This window comes from Dermacentor albipictus, chromosome 3 (genome assembly GCF_038994185.2).
Source record: "Dermacentor albipictus isolate Rhodes 1998 colony chromosome 3, USDA_Dalb.pri_finalv2, whole genome shotgun sequence".
Lineage (NCBI taxonomy): Eukaryota > Metazoa > Arthropoda > Arachnida > Ixodida > Ixodidae > Dermacentor > Dermacentor albipictus.
In genome coordinates, this window is record NC_091823.1 from 2,453,779 (window position 1) to 2,480,183 (window position 26,405).

The 26,405-nt window shown below is 47.9% G+C and overlaps 1 protein-coding gene across 1 annotated transcript in view; it reads left to right on the forward strand.

The window, feature by feature from the left end:
* LOC135919934 (FMRFamide-activated amiloride-sensitive sodium channel-like) overlaps positions 1-26,164 on the forward strand; it is a 48,966-nt gene extending 22,802 nt beyond the window's left edge. The window contains exons 6-11 of the mRNA XM_065453957.2: positions 4,070-4,190; positions 15,439-15,679; positions 17,571-17,622; positions 24,766-24,794; positions 24,964-25,036; positions 25,138-26,164. Coding sequence (XP_065310029.2) covers positions 4,070-4,190; positions 15,439-15,679; positions 17,571-17,622; positions 24,766-24,794; positions 24,964-25,036; positions 25,138-25,263 — 642 coding nt within the window. The 3' untranslated portion in view covers positions 25,264-26,164. The remainder of the gene's footprint in view (positions 1-4,069; positions 4,191-15,438; positions 15,680-17,570; positions 17,623-24,765; positions 24,795-24,963; positions 25,037-25,137) is intronic.
* Positions 26,165-26,405: the final 241 nt, after the last annotated feature.

Here is a 26,405-nt window from a genome sequence, read left to right on the forward strand (position 1 = left end):
GAGTGCGTTTCCGGTTCTGGTCACCGGGATCAGGCCACACTCCAGGCCTGTTTATGCAATTTTATCAACACGCGGATTTTTTTTTAATCCGGTGGAAAATTGCCGGCACCGGGATTCGAACCACGGACCTCTTGCATGCGAGGCGGGTGTTGTACCTCTACGCCACCGCTGCAAACATTTATTATTTATTTATTTATTTATTTATTTATTTGTTTGTTTATTTGTTTATTTATTCTTGTCTGCCAGGCCTGCAAATTATCTTGAACAACCTGCAGCACGAGGATTCAGCGCTTGCAGCGCTCAACTAGAAGATTGCCGACCTCACGAACGAAGGCGACGAATAGGAGGCGGAGGCCATTGTAACTCCAAGCAGGCGGGTCCGTTTACCGTTGAATTGTGCTTCAATTCCCGGAGACAATTCCCGGAAACCCCCGAAATTTCGGTGGTCCACTCCCAAAATCGACCTTGCCCAATTCGAAAATTGATGAGTTGAACCACGTTCAAAACCGAGCTGGCCCACACCCAAACGTGACTTAATTGGCCCATCCCGAAAATTTCGGTAGCGCACCTTCGAAATTTACTGCGAAATTCGAGCACATGACCAAGTGAGAAGTACGGCGTGGAACAGTGAGAATGCTTTCGCATTGGATGCCAGTAAGAAGACGAAGGTGCCTTTGTAAATTTTTTTTTTTTTGCACATGAGCCATGCTTCGTTGCGGCCCTTCGCGTGACGTGCCCACTCTGCCAAATTTAAAACAATAGCTCTTGTCAGTTAATCGGTGTCTTATCTAATCGGCTGACTAATCGACTTCGCAGTCGTTTAAATTGCCGTATGGTCACAGTGATCGCACACTACACAGCAGGGATGGTTGTTCGACGCAGACCATGTGGCCAGCGTTAATTCTGACGGCACCTAGGATGTTAGAGACGGTTGGCATTACCGATGTCCTGTTTTTTGGCAAGAACTATGAACGAGAAGCATCGCTCTCTTAAGCTACTCGCGAGTTGAGCCTGCAGTGACTTCATCACCCTTTGCACTTCCTCTTCTTACGACCTCAGACTAGCCGCGTAGTCGGGCTCAGTCTCCTTCATGCGCTGATGTTATAGAGCGGTGATATCTGCGAGGATCAATCGCATACGGCCACGATGGCATGAATGTGTATTCTGACGGTTCAACCCTGAGGTTGCCGAGGAGACTGGTATGAAAGTGGAAATTTTCGTAATGTTTCCCCAGCTGCGATATCTGAGAAGAGTGGTCGACGGGCGCAATGACAAGCAAACTGTCAATGTTGCCAACAACTAGGGCATCATGACGGCCGAACATCTCTCAAAACATTTTCACCGCTACCGGGTAATTCACTTCCACCAGGCGCACACGTGCGATTGCATGTTTCGCTGTTCCGGTTAAGTACGATCATAAATATGAGGATGTCAGACAGCTCGCGGTTGTTATGGATCGTGACCTCGATATGTTGCCAAACACCCTGCTACTTATGCAGTTCACCGGAGAATTCGTATTGGTGCTCAAGAACTTGCTTGAGTGGTGACGCCATGGGTGGCGCGTTCGTTCACACCGCTCTGGGCGTCACTGTCTCTGGTAATTGAAGCACAATTCAACGGTGAACGGAGCCGGCTGCTTGGAGTTGCAATAGCTTTTGCCTCGTATTCGTCCTCTTCGTTCGTTAGGTCCGCAATCTGCTAGTTGAGCGCTGCAAGCGCTGATTCCTCGCCCTGCAAGTCGTTCAAGATAATTTTCAGCCCTCGCAAAGAAGAATGCTCGGCTTGTAAAGCTTCGGTGGCTGATGAGATGAGTTGTGTAGCAGCAGCTTGAAGTACGCCTCCTCTGTGTCGAAGTCGGTCAAACGTCGGTGCGCAATGCCAGTCTTCTATAGGGTTTCATGCTGCCAAAATTGTTTCTGCCAACGTCTCTGTGCATTCAGCCATGAAGTGCACTATTCCGGAGTCATTCGTAAGATCCAGCACTTGTGGCCAATGAGCTCGCCGTTGGACTAGCCATAACACAAAAAAACGTCATAGAAACAGCGGAAAAGCTGGACAGTCGAACCGCTGACGCTCTCCTCGCTGCATATTTCACACTGCGTTATTTATTCCACTAAGCGACGTATTTCGTTATTTGAACTTCACCTGCTCTGTGATGCAAGCTCAGTGCCATATGGTGTAGCCGTGTATGACTGCTGCCAGACGAAGGAAGGAACGCTTAACGTGTAGCTGCTCATGATCAAGCGCAAGGTCGCACAGCTGAAAACTGCCTTGCTGCAACGCCTAGAACTGATTGCGTGGCTGTTGGCTGACAGGTTATGAGCTACCTCCGAGGAATCCCGGAAAAATCTAACTGTTAGCGATTTCTTAGGAGTGGCTTTTCGGGAACCCTACGTTGCATGGCTGCTCACGCTAAACGATGGTATACATGGTGAGAAACCGCGTTCTCGAAATACTACGCCTGACTTCGGGGTATCCTTTGAGGCATTGCGCTGGCAACAAAAATACAGGAGGTTTATTCCCGTGGGGTTGTCGAGGGCTCCGCTGGCTTCTGCTCTCCGTCGTTGACGCCGCACCAGACCTAGCTGGTCTTCGCAGCAGGACAGCAGTTCCTCCCATTGCTCTGCACTTGGGTGTGATATGATTGCGACTGCGTCAGTTTGTTGACATGCCCCTGTTATGTGCTATAATGTGGGTTTCTCATTGCACCATGATCATTTGTCCTTATATACTGTGAGGTGCATTTTACTTAGCCCGTTCAGATTAGCATACGACCCTGTTTGTAGTTGTCTCCATGCGATAGGTTCTTCTCTGTTATAGGACTTGTGCGGTGGGAGGTACCATTTTTTCTTGCCTCTGTAACTGTCCGAGTACTCTCGGGGTACAGGCGTGGGCTCCTCGAGGCTGTCGACATAGGACGCTTGGTGATTAGTGTACTCTCGAGCTATCTTGTCCGTCTCTTGCTTCCCTGCCACCCGTATGCGTCCCGGTACCCATACGATCTTGTGCGTGATGGCTTCCATGTGGTTCTGCGCCTGTTTGTTGCTGTGTTTCACAGTCTATTGAGTGGAGCAGTGTTCGGGTGACTAATTCTGATATGCAAGTAGATGCGGCAGGCTGTTTGCGAGTTCGAGAGTATTGTTAGCGAGCAACGGCCACTTCTACAGCCTTGGTTACCGTGCAGTCTTGCAACGAAACGCTGGTTTTCTCTCGTTGCGCCGAGTCGACCATCGTAGCTGCTGCATTCATTGGTGCTGATTTGGCTGGCGCATACGGCTGCGTCCACATACAGCCTCGTCTTTTGGTGAAATGTATTGCTTCAGACGACCGCTTTGATGAAGGCACTACTGTGTTTGACGGGACGTTTGAAGTGGGGCATTTCGGTAGTAACTTCGAAAGATTTTTGTTCCCTTGTAATGTGTGTGCGTAAGGGGGGGGGGCGGCTTGCGCCAAATAATTAACCTGTTCATGTAATTCTGACGGGTTATTTAGCATCTTTAATTAATAAAGGTCCCATGGCTGTACAATAAATGAATAATAAATGAATATGAAATATGATGGTTCTCTATAAAATGCACAGTCATTCTCATCCTACCTTGACTTGCTCTCTGTAGAGTCTCCAGTACCTTGGTATGAAATTATGCAACCTTTAGACCTTTTTCGACAGTCAATGGTTATTCGTGAACGAATGTCATAAAGACCGTTCCCAGGAACCTTGGCTATTGTACAGTGATTCCCAGAAGACTTTTAGTTCCTGAGGTGGCACATGGTATGCATGGAGCATTCTTTGGAGCCCTGGGAGATAGATGAAATAAGGAAAGATGCAGGAAGATTATCTAGGTGACAATATCTAGCTTGGTACCTGACATAGGGAAAGGGGGAAAGACATGATGGAAGAAAGAAAGTTATAGAGTACTGGAAAGTGCTCGCGGCTGCGTGGGAGTTTCTAAGCGTAGCGTTGGCTCAGTCTTATTTAAAGTAATTATTGAATTAAAAGTATTTAGAGTGATAGGACAGTGCCTTTTTAAAGTTGTACTTCATTTACTGTACTGCCTGCTTTTCCTTGCAGGACTGCACGCAGACGTGTATGCAGGTCATTGCGCTGGAGTTATGTCGCTGTCAGAGCCACAGGTGGCCTTTCGTAATTACGAGAGTGAAAGGAAACTACGTGCCGGTGTGTGAAAGCAGTGGTACGTCAGTAGTTTTGTTTATCGAAGCATTTACACAGTGCTTGCAGTGGTAGCTCCATTATCATGCTGCTGCTTAAAGGTGCCCTGAACCTCTTTTTATTGAACACTAGAAATGTATTTCAAGGTAAAATGGACTATTTCAGAAATATTCTTCCGCAAGAAGGACTTTAGTGCGTTCCGCAGAAGCGGAGTTATTGGCGATCTAAGGTCGCTTGTGATCCCCTTCGCGGTACTCCCGCTTCTCATTCAATGCCTGCGAGGGCTACGGCAGAGCGGGGCGTACCCGCAACCTACTGAATGTCACCGTGGAGCGGGGGGGCCGTTCAAATTTGAGTTTAGATGCTCACGTGGACCCCAGTATTTCCGATTTTGATGCCTACGGCGCGCCATGCGAGGTTGTCCTCACTGAGACGCAGTGCGCTCAACGAGTGGACTCGTCGCGGCGGCACCCGGAGCTGGCTGAGGTATCTGTGTGATACATGGCCGACCGGAGCTGCACGCAGCAGTATTGCGCATGAACAGCGTTTGCTTGGCGCATGATAGGGCTTGAGTGGGGGCTCATATGCTCCTGTCTAGCCGTGCTACGTGGCGTGAACCGGCTTTTTCTTGCACCAGCTTGACCGACGGATAGTTGATACGTCCAACTTGCGCATTTTGAAGCGTTGTCAATGGCTCAATACGAAGCGAAGTCTGCCAAGACGTCTAGTCAGGAGCGGCCGGGAGTGAGCGCGCGCTGGCAGGCGTATACGTGTGATTTGACCTGACCTCGCGTGGTTCGAGGCTAGTTGAATGTTCAAAACAAACTGAAGTTAGCGAGACCCGACGCCTACGACACCAGGGAGAAATCTGGCCATAGTTTAATTCCTACGCGGACAGCCGCGGCTGAGCTTGAGCAGACGATAGTCGGCTGCTTGCAGAAGTACGTAATTCCTATCGAAACTCGACAGGAGATTTTCGCTTACTTGAGCCTGTTTCATTAATAATCTGTCTTAATACATACAGGCAGTTACAGTAGGAAGGAGCGCACTCACCGAAACACCCTTCTTTATTGATGTCAGCCATTGACCACTAGCAGACGCGTATTGGAATAGGCTATAACTAAACATATCAGTGCCCTTCAACTCTGTGAATTACCAGCGCAGCTGTGTATGGTGCCCCTTAATGGTGAACTGCACCTCCACCGCGGGTCGGCCGGCATTGCACTTATATTCGGTTATCGGCCCATGTATGGGGAGTGCTTAACGCCTGTTTTACCTTCGCCGCGGGTCGGCCCAGCATTGCATTATTTCAGGTAATACCCCCTAGTGGGGTCATTAAGGCAAATCAATGAAATGAAATCTTCGGGGTTGGTCCACGTATGAGGTTTTTCGTGTCTACACATGGAGATGATCTTGGGGAAACTAGCCCTTAACAGCTTCGCCGCAAAATCGATTGCATCTTTGTGTTTCTAAATAATTAATTAGGACAATGACTGCGGAGCAATGGAGCGAGCTGTTCGCGTGGTAGAGCCGAGGGGCGCTAACGAGCGTGCTGTGGAGGAAGACGACGACGCTTAAGCCCATCCTGATGATGATAGTTCTGTGTTAACACACGGACACGATCCTGGAGAAAGTATCCCTTAACAACTTCGCTGTAATGTAGCGCCCAAAAACAGTGAGGAAAAGGCTTCTGTTGAAAAGTGAGTGTTTGAGAAAGAGGTATTTCAACGCTCTGTTTGCGAGCCCCATGCACCGCGCACGAATACAAAATTTGGCTGAAAGGTTCGCAGTAGCGTGCGCTACGCGCGTGCTGCGTTTCTTCACCGAGTACTTTTCCAGGCCCTTTCAAGCGAGGCAGCACTGACGCCTCTTTTTCTTTGTCTTTCTTCATACTGTTATCTTTTTTTTACGTGTCTGATATGGTGTATGCTTCTGGCCCTTGTGCTGTACAAATTGTCATTTGTTTTAAGCATTTGTGCATTGCAATGCTCAAGGAGAAGACATAACTGGTCTTTTTTCCTTCCGCATTTGGTGCTGGTTTTGCTATATACACTTTACCTTCCTTCCTTTTTTCCCTGGCAATTATTTACACTTTTCTTGATTGTACTATTCCACTCCCCTACAATACCTGGGGATTGAAGTATTTGTAACTAACTATACACCCTATCATATATGGCAGCAGGAAAAAAGTAATGCGAGGGAGAAGTAGCTGCATCACAGTCCTTTGCCGCCTGGCATGATATGTAGAAATCAGTTTATTGCTTTTTGACATTGCTACTTTTCAAAAAGTAAAATATATCTTTATCACAGCTCCCCCCTGAGACCATATCTTCGAAAGACATTTGTGCGAAAGTAAAAACGTTAGGTACAAAACTGCGTTCGTTGTGCACAGCTGCGTAACATATTTGCACTATACTGAGTTGTTCTGAATTGTTCCGAAGGTGAACTGTGCCATTTCTGATGGCACACTTCTCTTTACGCCCTCTGAGGTGTTAATTTGGCACCAATGTTCTCCGCTACCCTTTGCTCTCCTTACTCTTGGCAGTGGCGTCACGTAAATCGTCGACAATACTACGGCCTGCCATTTACCTTTATTTCACGGTGAATGCTTAGACCTCGTTGAACCGGTTCACACCTTTTGCATCTATGGCGCTCCTGCTGTTTCTACTTCTACGGACTCAGACGCACTTACTTGTGACCCTGTGGCTGATCAGTCACTCCTATACGCTTTCCACTGCTATCAACGATGGAACATCGTCTTGAGAATGAAGCCAGCTTATCGGTCTCCTGCAGAAGTTCCGCGCTTCTTTCGACAGCCACACTTCCGGTTTGGGCCGCACATCGACTGTTTTTCACCAGATAGATACCTGGCAGTCACGCACCCTTACGGCAACACCTTTACCGAGTATACGCCTCTGAGCGCCGTGTCATTGAACGCCAGGTTGCTGACATGCTCAAGCGTGGCGTTGTGCAGCCTTCCAACAGTCCCTGGGCATCACCGGTCATTCTCGTTAAGAAAAAGGATGGCTCTATTTGATTCTGCGTCGACTGTCGACGTCTGAACAAGGTAACGCGCAAGGACATTTACCAGTTACCGCGCATCGACGACGCCCTCGACTACTGCTGGGAGCAGAGTTCTTTTCTTCGCTGGATTTACGTTCCGGATACTGGCAAGTCCTTTGGCGCCATCTGATCGACCTAAGGTTACACCTATCATTATTCTTTCCATAGCTCGTTGCTTCGTCCTCAATTCAAGTAGAACCCTTTTCGTAAGCCTCCAGGTTTCTGCCCCGTACGTGAGTACTGGTAAGACACAGCTGTTATACACTTTTCTTCTGAGGGGCAATAGCAACCTACTGTTCATGATCTGAGAATGCCTGCCAAACGCACCCCAGCCCATTCTTATTCTTCTGATTATTTCAGTCTCATGATTCGGATCTGCCGTAACTGCCTATCCTAAGTAGACGTATTCCCTTAACCACTTCCAGTGCCTCGCTACCTATCGTAAACTGCTGTTCTCTTCCCGAGACTGTTAAGCATTACTTTAGTTTTCTGCAGATTAATTTTTAGACCTACCCTTCTGTTTTGCCTCTCCAGGTAAGTGAGCATGCATTGCAGTTGTTCCCCTGAGTTACTAAGCAAGGCAATATCATCAGTGAATCGTAAGTTACTAAGGTATTCTCCATTAACTTTTATCCCCAATTCTTCCCAATCCAGGTCTCTAAATACCTCCTGTAAACACGCTGTGAATAGCATTGGAGAGATCATATCTGCCTGCCTGACTCCTTTCTTTATTGCGATTTTGTTGCTTTCTGTTGCTTTCGTTAAGGGATAAGAAAAGAGCAGATTGGGTGAGGGAACAAACGCGAGTTTATGAGACCTTAGTTGAAATCAAGAAAAAGAAATGGGCATGGGCAGGACATGTAATGAAGAGGGAAGATAACCGATGGTCATTAAGGGTTACAGACTAGATTCCAAGGGAAGGGAAGAGTAGCAGGGGACGGCAGAAAGTTAGGTGGGTGGATGACATTAAGAAGTTTGCAGATCATCATGATGATCATCATTATCATCGAACTAAACCAGCATTTGTAACACCTGATGGGTTATACGAATTCATCGTAATGCCTTTCGGCCTGTGTAACCCTCCAGTCACTTTTGAGGGAATGATGGATGATAGTTTACGCGGCCTAAAATGAAACACATGTCTATGCTACCTGGACGACGTAGTTGTCTTTTCCGCTTATTTCCGAACACATCTCAGCCGTCTCGAGCACGTTCTGAAATGCCTTACTGACGCGGGACTTCAACTCAACTTTAAAAAAGTTCGTTTCGGCGCCCGAAAGCTCACTATTCTTGGCCATGTTGTATCGCGAGACGGCGTCCTACCGGATCTAGCCAGGCTCCGCACTGTCACCGACATTCCACAACCAAAGAAGTTAAAGGAGCTTCAAAGTTTCCTTGGCTTATGCTCGTATTTCCGACATTTCATTCGAAATTTCGCTTCCATAAGTGCACCCCTGACAGCCCTTCTAAGTGGCCACAAAGACCTTTCCGCTTGGTCGCGCGCCTGTGATGACGCCTTCACGAAATGACGCCACCGGCTAACCTCGCCACCTCTCCTCCGTTACTTCGACCCTGCAGCCTCCACAGAGGTCCACACCGATGCCAGCGGCGTCGGACTCGGCGCCGTACTCGCGCAACGAAAAGCGGGGTTTGATGAATATATCGTTGCCTACGCGAGCCGAACTCTAACAAAGGCCGATGCTAATTACTCTGTTACAGAGGAAGAGTGTTCAGCCATTATTTGGGCTCTTGGAATATTCCGTCTTTATTTGTATGGTCAACCTTTCGTTGTCGTCACTGATCATCACGCCCTTTGTTGGCTGTCTACCCTTAGGGACCCATCTGGCCGACTTGCTCGCTGGTCCCTTAAGCTAAGTGAGTACGACATCCGCGTTCTCTATCGTTCCGACCGCAAACACATGGACGCTGTCGCCCTTTCTCGCTCACCGGTCTCCGCTGACTGCGCTTGCCTATCCGCCCTTGAGCCCACACTTACACCTCGCGCATTGCGCAACATGCCGTCGGACCAGCGCAAGGATCCTTGGATCAATGCTCTTATCAGTATCCTTTCTGATCGATCCACCTCTTCACCATATCGCGCTCTTCGCCGCCAGGCTACCCACTTCTGCATTCGCGACGGCCTTCTTTATGGTCGTAATTACCTCTCTGACGGTCGCAAGTGGCTTCTTGTGATACCCCGCCTTCTCCGTGACCTTATCTGCGACGCTTCCCTCGCAGACCCTCAGTGCGCACATGCCGGCCTCTTCAATACCCATGCTCGACTACGCATCCGATTTTATTAGCGCGGCATGTATAACTACGTTCGAAAGTTCATTCGCTCCTGCGCTCAGTGCTAACGCCGAAAATTACCTCCCGGTCAAGTGTACCCGTCACAACCCCTTCCCTGCCCTACTCGGCCCTCTGATCTTGTTGGTATAGACATATACGGACCGCTACCCTCAGCTCCTGCAGGGAACCGCTGGATTATTGTTGCAGTGGATCACTTGACCCGCTATGCTGAAACAGCCGCTCTGCCGACTGCCACCGCCCGCGATGTTGCATCGTTTCTGTTACGACATTGCGTTCTTCGCCACGGTGCCCCTCGCGAACTTCTGAGCGATAGAGGCCGCACTTTTCTTTCCGATGCTTCGAAGGCACTACTCGACGAATGCCGAATCGTCCACCGCACCAGTACAGCGTACCATCCGCAAACTAACGGTATGGCCGAGCGCTTCAACCGTACTCTTGGCGATACGCTCTCGATTTACGTCGCCTCTGATCATTCAAACTCGGAATAAGTTCTCGCTTTCGTGACGTATTCGTACAATACTGCGGCCCAAGCAACTACTGGATTTTCCCCTTACTTTCTCCTATACGGACGAGAACCTTCTACTACGCTCGATACCATTCTTTCATATACACCTGACGCGTCCGAAAGTACTGCGCTATCTGAAGCTGCTCGTCAGGCCGAGGAATGCCGCCAGCGTGCTCGCTCTTTTTCTACCGATGACCAGTGGCAGCAGCAATCCCGTCAACCTGCCAACCGTTCTGCACCAACTTTTGCTCCTGGCTCTGTCGTATAGCTTCGGGTACCCGCTACCACACCCGGCCTCTCCGCAAAACTTGTCGCAAAATACGTAGGACCCTACCGCGTCGTGGAGCAAACGTCCTCCGTCAATTACATCGCAGAGCCCCTCACGCCATCTACGGACCTATGCCATCGCGGCCGCGAACTTGTCCACGTCTCTCGCATTCAGCCGTACCACGACCCAATAGTAGTCTCTTCGCCTTAAGCCACCAGGCCACAGCTTAAGCCACAGACCCATCGCTACTGGTATGAACCCGTGGTTGGTGTCCTTTGCCGAACGCTTGTGACTGCTGCCCATCCGCCTGCGCCCGTTGCTACTAAATCTCTTAGCAATATAAAATCATTGTCAAAGAAAGAATGAAGTGCACACAAGGCACTTTTGAAGGGACTGTTCAAGGGCAAATGAAGGGAAAATGACTGCATGAAAAATAGGCGCAGATCCAATTAAATGTTGGAATCCAAATGAGCCAAAGCTTGTTATAGTTAGCGAGGTAGCAGCTGGAACGGATGACACGAGTGCTGCCTCATCACATGTAGCCATTTGCGGTCTGTGTCGCGAGGAATAGGCAATGTATGATGACAGATGCATTCACAAAAATACGATAAACTTGGAGTGCACTCAAGACTTCCTACCAGTTCTTGTGTCACAGGGCACATTCATTCTCAGGGTTGGCGATGAATGGGCACATAACCAGTTATGTTGAAGTGTTTAATGCGATTAGCATCACTTGCCTACTTCGTCCCCGTCTTTATTGAATGAATGAATGAATGAATGAATGAATGAATGAATGAATGAATCGATGCATCCATCCATCTGTCCGTCCATCCATCAATCTAATTCAATCCAATTCCACGGACACATACGGAGCCGAGAGCGGCGCGATGTCTTACGCCGCCGCCGTTTATTCCATCGAGACGACAAAGAACTCCCGTGCCACGCGCCCCTCGATCGCCGCACTTCATTTTTTTTCTTCTTGGGCGAGCTATTTCTTTGGTCTTATTAACAAATGCTAGTTTCTCGAAGAACTCGTCTGTTTGAATGTCAGTTATGTCAGTTATTTATTTATCAATCGAAAGTAATACCGAGGTTCTTGCCTGACTTGGCAGGAGGTCTGTGTACACTTGCTTTATTATCCCGAGTTATAGGCGAGACATGCATTCATTTTGCTATTTCATTCGATTTCGTCACGAGGGTCTTCGTTTTCGCTTCCTATATCCGGCGAGAAAACGCTGACAAAGGCGACGTCCAGGGGAACAGGCTAAGAAAACTTCGTTTGAAACATGACTATACCTGGGCGTCCATTGCAGTTCCAAGGCCCGGTATTACCAATGAGTTGAAGCTCGTTGGAAGCACACTGCTACGGTCGGCCAGCGGGGGAAGCGACCTTCCCGCCTCACCTGCCCTACTGGGACTAATTGCTTCGTGAGGCTCACAAAACAAAAATGTCCCAAAACGCGGATGAATTTATGATTGAAAATAGGTTTACTGCGACTTAACATAAGAATTAAAACAAAAGAGTATAGATGTTTCGCCACCTATGCAGTTGGTATCTTCAGCATACACAGGCGCAAATGAGGGCAGGTCCAGTCTAGTCGACCCACACGCCCTAAACGTCCAGCAACGGGCCACGGTTGGTGTTGCACGCCGATTCGTCACGACCGATAAACCACGACTCCAGCAGTTTTCTCCTCCTCCACTTTTGCTCCCTGGACAGCATCGTCGCATTGTCAAGGTCGACGAAGATTTGCCCTCTCGACCAGCAGTGTTCGACAAGTTCGATCTTAGAACGCGTTGCATGGGTCGCCTTGGCAACGTGTCCTTTGTTTTCTTTCAATCTCGTGGATCTTTTTCTGCCCGTTTCACCAATGCGGGTCGCGTCACAATTACGTATCTGAAAGTCCGATGCGGGATTTGTCTCCTCATTTGTGTCAGTACTGGAGACTGCGTCGCAGTGCCACTTGTTCCACCCTTGAACTCCAAGCTGCGATACCTCGTCAGCCAAGGCTGCAACCTGGTTCTCCAGGGGGTACCGGCGCATATTGGATTACCGGGCATCGAGCAGGCTGACTCTCTCGCCAAAGAGGCGTACGGCGAGCACTTTCCCCTCGCCCACCTGGCGGCGAGTTTTGACGCCGGCAAAACGGCCGTTCTGTGCAGCCTTACCGCGGAACACCTGATCAGCGCGTCACAGCAGGTGCGCCCTGCTTCCCCCTCCGCCTGCTGCCGCGTGCCGGCCTCTCTCGTGCAGACCACGCTTTACTTCTTTTCCTGCGCGTCGGCTGCTACAGAGCAACTGCGCGAACACATGGCTCAAGGCAACTCAAGGCTCACGGGAACCGGCAGCCCTGCGTGTGGCAACTGCGACGGTGTGGAGATACTCAAGCACCTCCTGCTCCATTTCCCTGCTTTCGCTGCCGAGATAAAGGTTCTGGGTGACGCCTACCGTCAGTACGGCCTGCCGTGCAACGCGCTGGCAGCGCCTACTTTTCCCCGATGCTCGCAGTTCCCTCATCAAAAGTGCACTTGCGGCACTGGTTGAGTTTTGGGATACATCGAACCTTAGAGCGCGGATTTAGGCCCCGCATACGCTTCTCTACTATTTTTTTTACTTGCCACCTTATTCCTCACCCTGCATTTATCTATCTCTCTCCCTTTTTTGCTCCCCTTGCCCGTGCAGTGCTGTTGAGGTGACCTCGCCCGATCCACTTATCTCTTCATTTTCATCGTAAAAAATTACTGACACAGAAGCCTGTACTGAAAGGCCCTCGTGGATACCGCCTATGGCCGTAATCTCGCCCGGGATTTTAGCCGCAACTGCCTGAAGACCCGAGTCCAAGATAACAAGCAACAAATACAGCAAGATGGACATCGCGTGTATGCGGCGGAACCGGTCTTCACTCAAAGCTCCGTCCCAATGACGATATCCTCAGGGCGCGCAAAGAAGTTGAAGATTTTGAAAGCGGCAAGTCCACCGAAACTCATCGCCAGAAGCTTACTCGGTTGTTACCTCGCCATCGGTCAAAACGTGACAGTTCAAAAGCGGTGCGTAACATTTACTCTAGATGTCTGTCGGACAACCACAGGGTCTGAACTTCACAATTCACAGGGTCTGAACTTCGCAATAGCCCACGGAAAGCGCCGAAACTCTTTCGTCTGGACGCAGGATCGCCACACCTATCACTTAACCATAAGTTTTATCACAGTTCTTTCAGCCATCACATCACCCCCGCCGCGCGCACTTGCCTCATTCGCTTCAAGTCATCCGACCCCGTTCTGGCACCACAACTTTCTCTGCATAATTATTTTGCCGCGCAGCTTTGTAATGGAATGGCCTTCCCCACGACATTGTTTCAATCACCTGTCCATCACGTTTCATTCAACGTGTATCCATGTACCTGTCTTGTCAACAACCTGTGGCATTTATAACATCTCTCTACAACCCACCCCTTATGCAACACACCCTTTTGGGGTCTTTAAGGAAATAAAGTGAAGTGAAGGGAAGTAAGCTGCCGTGGAAGCACGAAAGCATGAGCACACCCACTCATTTCGAGTTCTCTTTTGGCTTTGATCTGCTACTCGGTTTGCTTGCAGCACCTAGTCACTTGCCATTCAGGGGCACTGCATTGTAAAGTGTATCATCCCACTTGAGTATCTTGCCGTTAATTTTTACCCTATCATGAGTTAATACCACATTTCCATGATTGTCCCTGTTTTTCTTTGTGGATTCGCGCAACATTTTTCTTGATAACTAAACGCGAGGCAAGAAATTTCCGCTGAAGACGACGGTGGAAATTCGCCAGGAGTGTCTATATAAGTGATATCTCAATAAAACAAACTTTCATAAATGGTGGTGGTAACGAAGCATGTGTTCTGAATCACGCAATGCTATCCTGTACAGTTATGCGTGTAGTTCCGGCGAGCACCTTTGCGGTACAGTGAAATTAAGGTGTCACTTTCAAGCTAGAATGATCTGCGTGCGCTACGTCGTGAGTGTTTCGGACTGATTCTGAGCGTCCTTTGCGTGAACCAGATCAGTGGTCCCGAAAAGAATGATGTAATTACGTATACTATGCGGCGCTGTCAGGCTCATGTTTTCGTTCTTTTTTCAAATACACATGATAAAATAAAGATGAGAGAAACACTGAAAAATCTGAAAGAGGAGTAGTAATGAAGTCGAATTATTTAAAGTGCGAGTTGCTTGGAAGTATCCATGTGTTCATAATACTTCTTGATTGAACCTTGATGTCATACATATAACTACAGTAGCATACAAATAAATGATCAGACAGTGATATGCCCTACCAAAAGAATAAAAATGCACAGGACACTGTGGTAGTATGCAGGATAGGCATCTGCATATATACAAAAATAACACGAAATGTAATATTGAATTGCACAAAGGTACCATGAAGAACTAACCAATGTATAAATATACGTTGATTTTAACTGTGATGGTTAATTTATGTCCTAAATTAGGTGCGTGCAAAACGTTCTTCAGGGAAGGTATTTTTCTTGTGCAGGTTACTGCAAATGGTATGCCGCTTCGCGACACCATCGTAAACCACCGAGATCAGCGGCATGCTATGTTGTCCCAGGTCTCCCCTACCGCGCAATCCTAAATGTTTGCTCGAAGTGTTACCTTTGTGCAAGTAATAATGCAATGGCTCAGTGGTCTCCCGCTTTAAAATGGCTTGATAACAGTGCAAATGATTTTCGCACTTTTCAACAGTTTTGCCAAATTGAATGCCGATGAAGGCGATGCGTGGTAGCACATAGCCATTATGCAGATACAGAAAAAAACAAAAAACTTCAGTTGTCCCCATCGGCGTGGGGTTGATGGACATGTGTGTTGATTTCGAAAGTAACGTTTTATTCCTTAAATATTTGTTTAGGAGTGCGAGATTTCAATATGGTGTATTAAATGTAAACAACGCTGGTTTAACATAAAGTTCTACCGTTATGATAAATATGCCTGGGAGCTCACTTATAATAAGGGTTGATGCTTTGATCCCGCACAATTTGCTTTGCTGTTTCGTAAACAAATACCAGGCAAATTTGATTTTTTTTGCGTTACGAAACGCGTGCTGGCTTCAACGAATAATTCGACCCTATTTTCAGAGCTATACAAATGCTGTCTGGTGAATTTTCTTCGTGGGAAGGATTTGTTGAAGGTGCGATGGAATAAATTCAACAAGCCCCACGTCCAAGATATGCGAGATGCTAATAAGTATGAATCGATATTGAAGAAGGAATTCGATCATCGTGGGAACGTCGAAGGTGGCAACAAATCTAAGTGCTTTTATGAAGGCCTGCCTACAAGAAAAATTAAGGACACCTGCAAATGCTTCAGGAGATGCCAGTGAGTATTCTTGCAATTAGAACACGTGAGGTACCATCCCTAATTTCACGAGCGTTAAATATGAAATGGCATCATTCTTTAATCACAACGCCCAAAAATTCCGGAAAGGCGGGAGATGGAAATTCAAGACGATGAGCAAAACGAAAACAAGGTGAAAGCGGGAGACAACGTTTCGACAAGTCGACTTGTCTTTTTCAAGACCTTGAAAAAGAAAAGTCCCCTTGCCGAAACGTTAGTTCCGACTTTTACCATGTTCTCGTTTTGGTCGAAGCCCAAAAATGTAACTTTGACTTTGCAACAGCCAGTTTGATACCTGAACACTCTGATTTTAGCATTGTGAGCTTAACGCAAGGCCAAGAGAAACGTTCTTTATACGCTGGGCGAAATGTCAATCCCCCTAGTAGCAGATAATATATTCAACAAACAATGGCTGACTAACTGTTGTACCAATATAACAGTCTATTGTGTGTTACGGATGATCATGACTCGAAATAATGGAGAAAAAGTTGTAGTTTTTTCTTCACGTAAGAAAGTGGTTTGGCTTTGTTAGGTTAATCAAAGCCACGGTCATATGCAAGAGGTTCGCCCTATTGAGCGGACTTGGAAGGAAAGCACAACATAAAATGCGGAGGGGGAAACGACAGTGACCCTATGTGTCAGTTATAATATACATCAAAGTATTAGATGTTCTGAGCTTGGTAATGAAGCCAATGGTATCGATACAGAATGAAATTACTATGCTCTGCCCGCTATCGCGCCGAGTTTTTTGTATATTACTTTAGTTATTGCTGAAACCATAGAACTGCCTGCATTTTCCCTAGAATTCGGCAGTTGAAAAACTCTTGTAAAATTATGTGCCTACCCATGCACACTTTTCATCACATAGCCACTGTTCTCTATAGTGTGTCGCAGCCCGAAGAGTATCCGAATAAGTTAGTAGAGAGTTTTAGAACAGGGGCCCGAAGGTTTGGGGCTCCAAAGAAATAGCGTCAAAGCCACTGTGCGTGGGCGAGGCGCAAACTGCATTCAAGTTTTGGGTCGGGCACACTGTTTCACGTTTCTGGCGGGAGCCCCAAAAGCTTTGCGTCAACACACATGGAGACACACATGGAAGCGACGGCTCTAACCTAGCACCAAACAGGGTTCGATTCGTGGTAATGCGTGACGTTTGCAAGCTAGGAGAACTGACTGTGGTTATCGTTTTCTCTCAACTAGCGTGTGTTATGAAGATTGATTCATTAGACGCCGCTGATTCCGAATTCGATTGTCGATTTCGTGGCTCGTAGGCCTAACACGGCTCAGCTTGGCTGGTGAAGGCACGTAAACTTGGTTAATCAAAACTAAGCGCAAGAAATTGCTGGTTGCCAATAAAATAACCTCTAAGTTTGAGTTTATTGCGGCAACTCGAGTGTCAGAATTACTCTTCTGATGATAAAATGGCATATTTTATTTAATCGTTTATGATGGCTTTTCTTTGAGGCCGTAGTGGCGCTGCAAGCGCAAGACGCTCTTCGCAACGCAAAGCCTTCTTCTAAAATTTTAACTCCTGCATGCTCCAACGCTAACACCCGTAAAGCTCTTTGGAGCCCCAAACTTTCATGACCTCTATTCTAAAACTATCAAATGGAATTGTTTATGTGCTATATATGGTACTTTTGATTCCTGAAGTACCACGGTGGCTGGTTAAACAGTTCGCCTACTCTTCAGACTTTCATGAATATGTTCTATAAGACAATAAATATAGCTTCTCGTAAAAGCTATGATATAAATTACTGGTGTAAATACTGAAATTCAGGGGTACGCCAGTAGAGGCTTTGATTCTTCTGTACTCTTTTAGTTCATAAAGGCTCTTGCGTACAACCGTCTGATTGTGAAGTAAAAATATTCGCAGGGACTTTACCTACAGGAAGACAGTGACCTACGTTCCATTTTCTTCTGAGAACGTGAGTAGCGCTGAAGATTTTGTAGTTAGCAGTCATTATTCTTCTTCAGTGTCGGCTGATCGAAACAACACAGATGATGTGCACTTGAGCAGTTTGGGCTGATATATATAAAATGCAGCAGCATGACCAATACCAAATGTTTATTTTTTTGTTTGTTTAAACTACTGCGAATTATGCCTATCGCAAAAACGGGCCGTAATGAAATGAGAAAAAAAAAGCACCCCACGATGCAATTTCTCTAGTCCGACCACCGTCCACGGGCATAACTGTCGCCCACTTACCACGAAAATAGCCGAAAGAGCCAGAGAAAACTATTCGCTTTAAAACACGCCCACATGCGAAATAAAGGCACGTTTTGTTAGACTATAGGCCTAAAACCGCTGAAACCTGGTAAAGTAGCGACACTCTCCTGCTCCGCCTTCGCTCCCCCTCTACTGTGGCGTCGCTCACAACGCTTGAGCGACGACCTTTCGCAGAGTGAATGCACGCACAGCAAGGCGTTCGCATTGGCTTTCTAGCTCCGCGTAACTTCGTGTACAGCATAGAATTTCTATACGGAGGATTATATGGTAGGCCGTGGACAGCTATTGCTCAGTGGCACAAGAACGGAGGAGGTCGTCGACAACTCGAGACAAAAACGACCGGCCGCGGTCTGTAAGTAACTGTCGAGGTGCATCGTGGTGGAGAAGGACGTTGTGGAGGAGAAAATTGGTGACATCTGTTGCGCAACAAGTCAGCAACGCCTTTTTGATCGCGTGGCGTGTCGTGTAATTAGTAGCGACGGTGATCCACTCATTCCCTCTAGTCGTCGTCGTCGGAAAAGGGCCAAGCAGGTCAAAGCCTACGCGAAAGAAAGGTTCCAATAGAACTTCAATTGGATGGAGTCGTCCGATAGAGCACAGGGGAGGTTTCTTCCGGCGCTGACACAATTTGCAAGTGGTGACATAACGGCGCACAGAGCGGTAGACACCCGGCCAGAAGAAACTTGCGTCGTACGCGGTCATATGTGCGCAAAACTCCAAGCTGTCCCGCCGTTGGTTCATCGTGGAGTTGTTCGAGAGCGACGGACCGCAAATGACGAGGAAGCACAAGAAGCAACTAAGCGCCGTGAGGGTTGCTATTGCGGCGATAGAGGATGCCGTTCTACAGCACGAGCATGCGGTACGTGCCATCGGTGTTGCCAGATTGCACTTCGGCAATGTTGGACTATAAAGATTCGTCACGTTGTTGTTCAGCGCGCATGTTGGCCATGTCAGTACAAACCATCACGCCGGTCACTGGATCATGCGCTGCAGGATCGGGAGGATCCACAGGGTGACGAGAGTGGCAGTCGGCATCCTCATGGAGGCGTCCACACTTGTAATTGACGATGAATGAAAATTGCTGGAGTCGCAAAGCCCAGCAACCCAGCCGTCCTGCCGGGTCCCGGAGGGAAGACAGCCAGCTGAGTGCGTGGTGGTCTGTAACGACCGAAAATGTGCGGCTGTACAAATACGGCCGGAACTTGGCGACAGCCAAAACTAAAGCCAAGCATTCCCCCATCGGGGATGGAGTAATTTCTTGCAGGTGACTGGCGTAGGCTATAACGCACTCAGTAAAATTCTGTTGTTTGGCGAGAACAGCACGGATGCCATGGCCACTTGCGTCAGTGTGGACTTCGGTCGGTGCAGATCGTTCAAAGTGGGCAAGTATGGGAGGGATTGCCAGAAACCCGATGAAAGCGGCGAACACGTGAGCCTGCTCCGGGCCCCATGAGGATGGCGTATAATTTAGTAGATCTGTTAAAGGTCGAGCAATGTCAGCGAAGTTTTTGATGAAACGGCGAAAGTACGAATACAGGCCGACGAAGCAGCACACGTCAGAAGCAGAAGGAGGCACAGGGTAACTGGGAACGGCGCGAACTTTTTCCGGATGTGGTTGTACACCGGATGCGTCAACGAGGTGTCCCAACACGGTAATCTGAAGGCGTCCGAATCGACATATCGTGGAGTTCAGTTGGAGTCCAGCGTATACGGAACAGCAACGTTCCGGTTCAAAAGCACGTCGACGATGGAGCGAAGCACATATTCACCATCAGGAACCTATGGTTGTGTGGTCAGTGTGACGTAAGTAACTACCTGGGGTGACAGACACACATCGTGAAGCGAGCAGAAGTGCGGTGGGACGGTGCGCGGAGCATCGCCGGCTTGGGGCGGTTCCAACTGAACAACGCCGCTTGATCCGTTGATGAGAGCAGAATGAGTGGATAAAAAGTCAATTCCAAGGATGACGTCGTGAGGGCAGTTGTCGATCACAGAAAAGAGAACAGGGGCGCTATAACGTAAAACTATTCCAAACTTTTCTATTCCAATTCTGCTATCAGCCCTCCGCGATTGGTCAAAAACATTTTTCGACCACCCCCTATTTCACCTGTCTGTCACGCGACGTTACAAAAACCGCAATACCTCCCCATCTGATATGATGCGTGTACACTGATTATGCATGATTTGACAGAAAAAAGAAAAACAGTTATTTCTGATTCGACCCCTTTTCGCCATTAGTCCTCGGCTATTGGTAAAATGTTTTCGGGCTGCACCCACTTCACCTGCCTGTCACGCGACGTCACAAAACCGTACGAACTCACCGCGTCAAAGTGACGTGTACGCGATAAAGATGCATTAATATGCCGAACAAAACTGAATTTTTTTCGGAATAGCCGCAGGCTGCCCCGTTCCGAAAGGAATAAAAGATAGCTGCCGCCGATCGCTGAGACGCTGGCTACTCGCACCTGCTGGAGAGCATGGGTGTATTTGCGTATAATAAAACTTCTTGCGTGACCGTGTGACGTTTTTAAGCACTTTCGACACGTTTACTACCTCATTCTGCCAACTCTTCTTTGCTGAGTGTCAATTTTAGCGTCATTCTTAAGCTTCCGTTGCATGCCGCCGCGATTTTCGACCAGCCACCACAAGCTAACTAAGGGAAAGCCGACCAATCGCAGACGCCGGCACCACCCTCTTCATCCGGTTATCGGTTTTCAGTACACTGGCTCTGCCCTAGTGAATCCTTCTCCACTTGAGCGTTCTCCTCGCCTCTTGTCAGCCAATTAGATACAACAAGCCGCTCAGTGTAGGCAATGTTATTCGTTTTCCAAGCAAACAAAAGGGACCTCCTATGAACGAGGAGAGCGTTTGATTGGTCTGTTCAGACAACCCTATGGGTGACCGCCCGGTGCTTGCGTCGGTGGTTACGCAAATTTGACGTCAGGAAATTGGAATAGAAACATATTGGAATAGTTTTACGTTATAGGGCCCCAGGGGACGTATTCTGAAACGTTCGCCGCGGCGAACTTTTCGCACTGGCCACGCCTCCGCTGTAGCGGCGCGTGCTGAATGGCTGCTTTGACAAAACCGGAAATTCAGGTGGCGCAAGTGAATTTCCGGTTTTGTCAAAGCAGCCATTCAGCGCGCGCCGCAACGGCGGAGGCGTGGCCAGTGCGAAAAGTTCGCCGCGGCGAACGTTTCAGAATACGTCCCCAGAAGTAGGGCGGCCGGCTATACTTAAACGCGCAGTACACATTCCAAGAACATCCAGCACGCCGCCGTCGGCCACACGAAGCACTTAATTGTGCGACGGCTGGGGTGAAGACCTTCTTTAAACATCTACGTAGGCTAGCACTAATGACAGACACGTGGGCTGCGGTGCCGACGAGTGCTTGAACAGGTATGCCACCTATTTTAAAATACATTACAATTCTGTGTGTCGGTATAGACAGAGAATTCGCTGCAGTAGTAGGCAATGCTGCACCACCACTGAAGGCGGCATTTCTTAGTTTTCCGAAAAGGTGTGGCGAAAAGCCATAGGGAACGAAAGGCGACGTGGCTGCGGCGAACGGGAGGATTGGCGAAGTGCTTGCGGTGAAAGAGACTGGTGTCCGCTCGGCGATGGTCAGCGACTGTACCACGCGTTCCTGGCGGAGTTGTCGGTACTGTTAGACTCAGCGATCGACGATACATTGCAGGCATTTCCATCAAAACAGCTGAAGTTGGCTGGCGTGCGACGTGCTGAGGGCCACGAGTTGCGACAGTATCGGGCGACATGACCATTGTGGCGACAGGTGAAACATATAAGCTCGTCGTCTGCAGTTCTCCACTCAGTCGGGCTGCAATAACGCGGAGAAACGCTTCGCGGTGGAATGAAAATAGTAGAAGGGCGTTTGTTGACTCTGGAGTTGGCCACAGCACAGACAGAATGTAAACCAGTGTATTTAAGTTCCTGACGAACGATGGCTTGTACGAGGGGAACTGAAAAAGGGGTAGCATCGGGGCTACTCGAAAAGAAAGCTGCGGGCGCCATAGCATCCAGTTCACATCAAACGATTCACACCACGTCCTGTGATGGCGATGCATGCTACTGCTCCGGTTGATCTTCACATTTCAACGTTGCTGCAGATTTGGGAAGTCTGGCGAAAGGTTGCAAGACGCGTCGGCTTTTGGCCTGCTGGAATTGTCGGCACTCTTTGATGATAGCATCATCTGTCGGGCAGCTTCTGCACATGAGCAGATTAAAGGCGTGGTGCTCTCTGCTGCATTTTTTTGCGTGCTGCGTAAATATGACGTTGAGGTGACGCACGTTCCTGTGTGTAAACTGAGGCACGCTCTCGTTAGTGGGAAGGACAAGCTACTGAGGGAAGCCTTTCCTGGCGTTTTTTACAAGATACCCTGTGCGGATTGTGATTGCGTCTACATCGGGGAGACGGACAACTTCAATCAACGGCTGCGCCAACATGAAAACGATGTGGATAAGAGAACAGTGGCTTCAAATGCTTTGGCAGTGCACGCAGCAACGACTAAGCACAATATTGACTGGAGGAAACTAGTGTAATCGGCCAGGAAAGATACTGGAAGTCAGGTTTATACTTGGAGTCTCTCGAGATACAATCTACAGAACGACATGTTTTTTTGCCGCAAGTTAAAACACACACAAAATGAAGATACATAAAGACAACACGTGCGGCTGCCCGTGTTGCCTTTATGTGCCTTCTTTTGGGTGTGTTTTAACTTGCGGCAAAAAAACATGTCTTTTAGCAAGCACAAACTAGGCCAAGAAGCAGTTCTGTTGCAACAAACTACATAACACACGCTCAATCAAAGTGAAGGAACCCTCCCCCGTCTTACGCGCGGTGCTTGCGCCATATGCAAAAATGTATTTAAACCGGCACTTTCCTTTCCGCCCTCCTTTTTCGCCCACTTGTGAACAAGTCTTCCGCATGGAAGCCGAAACGTCCTTTTCCTTTAAATAAGTTTTACTTGGTCGGTGTACGTCTTTCTTCGTCAATTTCCTCGATTATGGGAGGTCACTTTTGTTTGCTTTCAATACGAATAAAATTGCCTACATTGAGTGATTTTTTAAATCTAATTGGCTGACAAAAGGCGAAGAGCATGCTACGAGCCAGCGCACTGAAAATAGACAAACGGATGAAAACGGCGGTGCCGGCAATTTCGATTGGTCCGCTTTCCTTCACTTCGCTCGCGGTGACTGGTCGACAATCACGGCGACGCGCTACGGAAGGTTAAAAATGCCGCTAAAACGGATCCTCAGCAAAGAATACTTGGCAGAGTGATGTCGTATACGCGCCGAAAAGGCTGGATAACGTTACACGATCGCGCAAAACGTTTTATTGTACGCAAATATACCCATGCTCTCCGGCAAGTTCGAGTAGCAGTGCCTGAACAATCCGCGGCAGCCATTTTCTATTCCTTTCGGAATGGGCCAGTGTCCGGCTATTCAGAAAAACTTTGTTGTTTTTCGGCATATAATGCATTTTTATCGCGTACATGTCAATTTGACGCTTTGAGATCTCGCGGTTTTCGCACGTCGCGTGACAAACAGGCGAAGTGGATCCAGCCTGGAACCTTTTGAGCAATAGCAGGGCCGCTATTTTGTAGCGATGCCTTATGCCTTATTCTATGCTATTCTTATCATGCACCACACACGGCCGCCTGATCCAGTTGATAATGTGGGCAGGCCGTCGCTCTGACCACTGGCCAAGCGCGAAAAGTCTAAAAAAGAATAGAATTGGAAAAGGCATCGCTACAAAATACCAGCCAATGCTTATTACGGAATTGGAATACAAAAGTTTAGAATAGGTTTACGTCATAGCGCCGCAAGTTGCATGTCAAAAGGACTGGCATTGCCATTGTCACCGCTGCATGAGGCTGTAGCTCGATATGTTAAGATTGACTCGCTGTGCTGTGATCGTCCCTCGTCTGCCAAAGGCTCGGAACAAAATAGCCGTAACACAAGATCCTTTTTCAGAGAAGCGGCGTAGTACAGAAGTGAGAACCTTATCGCTTAACAGATTATCCATGGCTTTGGTGCTGCGTCCCTTTCGTCTCTTGGAAATAAAGTACTAACAATTAACCAACTCATCGAGATACCAGCCTTCGTGTGCTATGGCGCTCATTATGAGTTGCAGCATGGGCATACACCTGTCAGTTCTTTGAATAACGAAAAGGGCAATTGCCATTTTTCTTTCCAACGGGAGGCTACCGGTAATTGGAAAGGTGTTGAGCAATCTTCTTGTGGCACGCTGCTATGGTGCCACGGTAGTGCGCCTAAGTGCACGTACAAAAAAAAAGCAGAAATGAGAAATCCGGTTTTCGTGGAGCGAGTCAAATTCAGCGCGCATTTCCGCTGAGACGCGCGTTCACTGATTGCGCGTGCAGCAGGTGCAGGCTCATTCAAACCGGCGACTTGAGGACGTCGCGCGACCGAGTTGGTCGCATAGGGACAAGTCGCAAATGGTCGCTTCTCTTTGTTTTGGGTCAGTTGCTCACCGCTCGATTTTTTCAGTCGTGTGACCAGAGTCGCAAGGCTTCTGAACCAATCAAGCGCGCAGGAACAGGACGCTTGTTAACGCTAGCCTTAATTTTACCTGGTTAGCCGACGTGAAAGGCTCTAATCGCGAAATATTCCTGTGCGGCGACGGGCCCTTCGCACATGCCGGTCTGAATGTGAGTCACCTTAGGTCGCTTTTTGGTAGCCAGTAGCAATCGGTCGCGCTACGTCCCTAAGTCGCCGGTGTAAACGAGCTTTATGCCATTTAACGAGTGAGTCTTGTTTAAAACGTCATTCGCTGGGTTCTTGCTTTTTCTCCTTTAGGCCAGCACTGCTCCTGGCATCTTGCAAGGGTACGCTTTTTATTATTCCTTGCACTGTCTGTTATTTCTCTACCACTGTATTTTATTTCATCGTAGTAAAGAAATGGGGTATGAGATAGCATGCCGATTTTAGTCACAGACAAAAAATGGACAGGAAGGAGAAAAATCTCGAGTGTCTTTGTTTTTTACGCTTCTCCAGGGGCCTCAGCAAAGTCGTAGTCTATTTTTCAACGCCGAACATTGACAATATACGCACCGTGCCCAAGTTTGACGTAAGAAAATTGATGGTTTTTGTTTCGTTTTAGATCCAAGTTTTGCACAATTGGACCGAAAAAAAATTGACCTTGTGACCATTGGATGTTTATCTCCGCAGGGACTGCAGGCGTTCAGCGCCATGGGATCTGCAAACGGAATGTACTTGGGAGCTTCATTTCTCGTTATCATCGAGGTGTTTGAAATCCTGCTTGCCGGTTGCTCACGTAGTCAAGCGCACGCTTAGTCGGTTGTTGTGCACAGTGTTTCCAGTGGCAGTTCCGCGGTGCTCTTTGGAAAATGAGCTCTGTGTACATGATAGCGTCGGACCAAAAATTTTCACGTAGTTAGAAAAAAGCCATCCTCACGAAGAAATAAACATAAGTTCTGTCAATTACTGGATTACGCGCTTTTACATATAGATATGTAAAAAATAACTAGAATATAAGAGTTTGAGCCTCGACGTCCTTTAGCTGCTGTACCAGACGTCTATCTAATGTGGTACCAAGCACATTACCAAAATTAAATTAAAGTGTTTTACATGCCGAAACCACTATCTGATAATGAGACACTCAGTAGTGGGGGTCTCCGGATTAATTTTGACCACCCGGGGATCTTGTGCACGTGCTGTTTCATCCAGTTTCAAATGTCAGGTTGAGCGTCTGTTGTGCCCTGGCTACCCTCATCCCTTAATTTGCAGTACGTCCGGGAACCTGCCTCAGAAACTAAAATCTCCAGAAAGGAAATAGCAACTCTTGAACCAAAAATCAGCTTTTGTCTTGCCATATTTGCATTGTCTATCCCATAACCTTAAGAAGGTTGCTAAAAGTTAATAGGATTCGCGCTTTTTCAGAGCCTTGCAAACTCAAGAACGTGTGCCCACTACTGAGCAATGCAAAAAGTAGGAGTATAGGTCATGGAAGAAGAATCATCAGAACAAGTTCCCTAAATGCATCTCTAATGTTATCTACGAGGTACCTCTATTTTGCGGCAGGTCCTTCATAGGTCAGACTGGCTGCTGTTTCAATGAGCGTGCAGAGGAACACGAACGATCCATGCGCACGAACACGGGCAGTAATATCCCCATTGCACTGCAAGAGATGCGATAGCGAAATCTCTTTGCCGTATCTGGAAGATACCAAATTCCTTTCAAAGGCTAAATAAAAAAACAGAAAGAGAACTTACTGAGGCATTCCATATTGCTAAAACGGGTGACAACTGCATCAGTTCACCTTCTATATCACTATCAACGAAGTAACTTGAATTTAAATGGGCATATGAAGACTTTCCCATGCTCTTAGAGCACACGTGGCATTGCTATTTTGCGTCACTGTGTCGTGGGCAATTTCATCGCGATTGTTTGTTCCTTGCTTATCTATATTGTAGAGC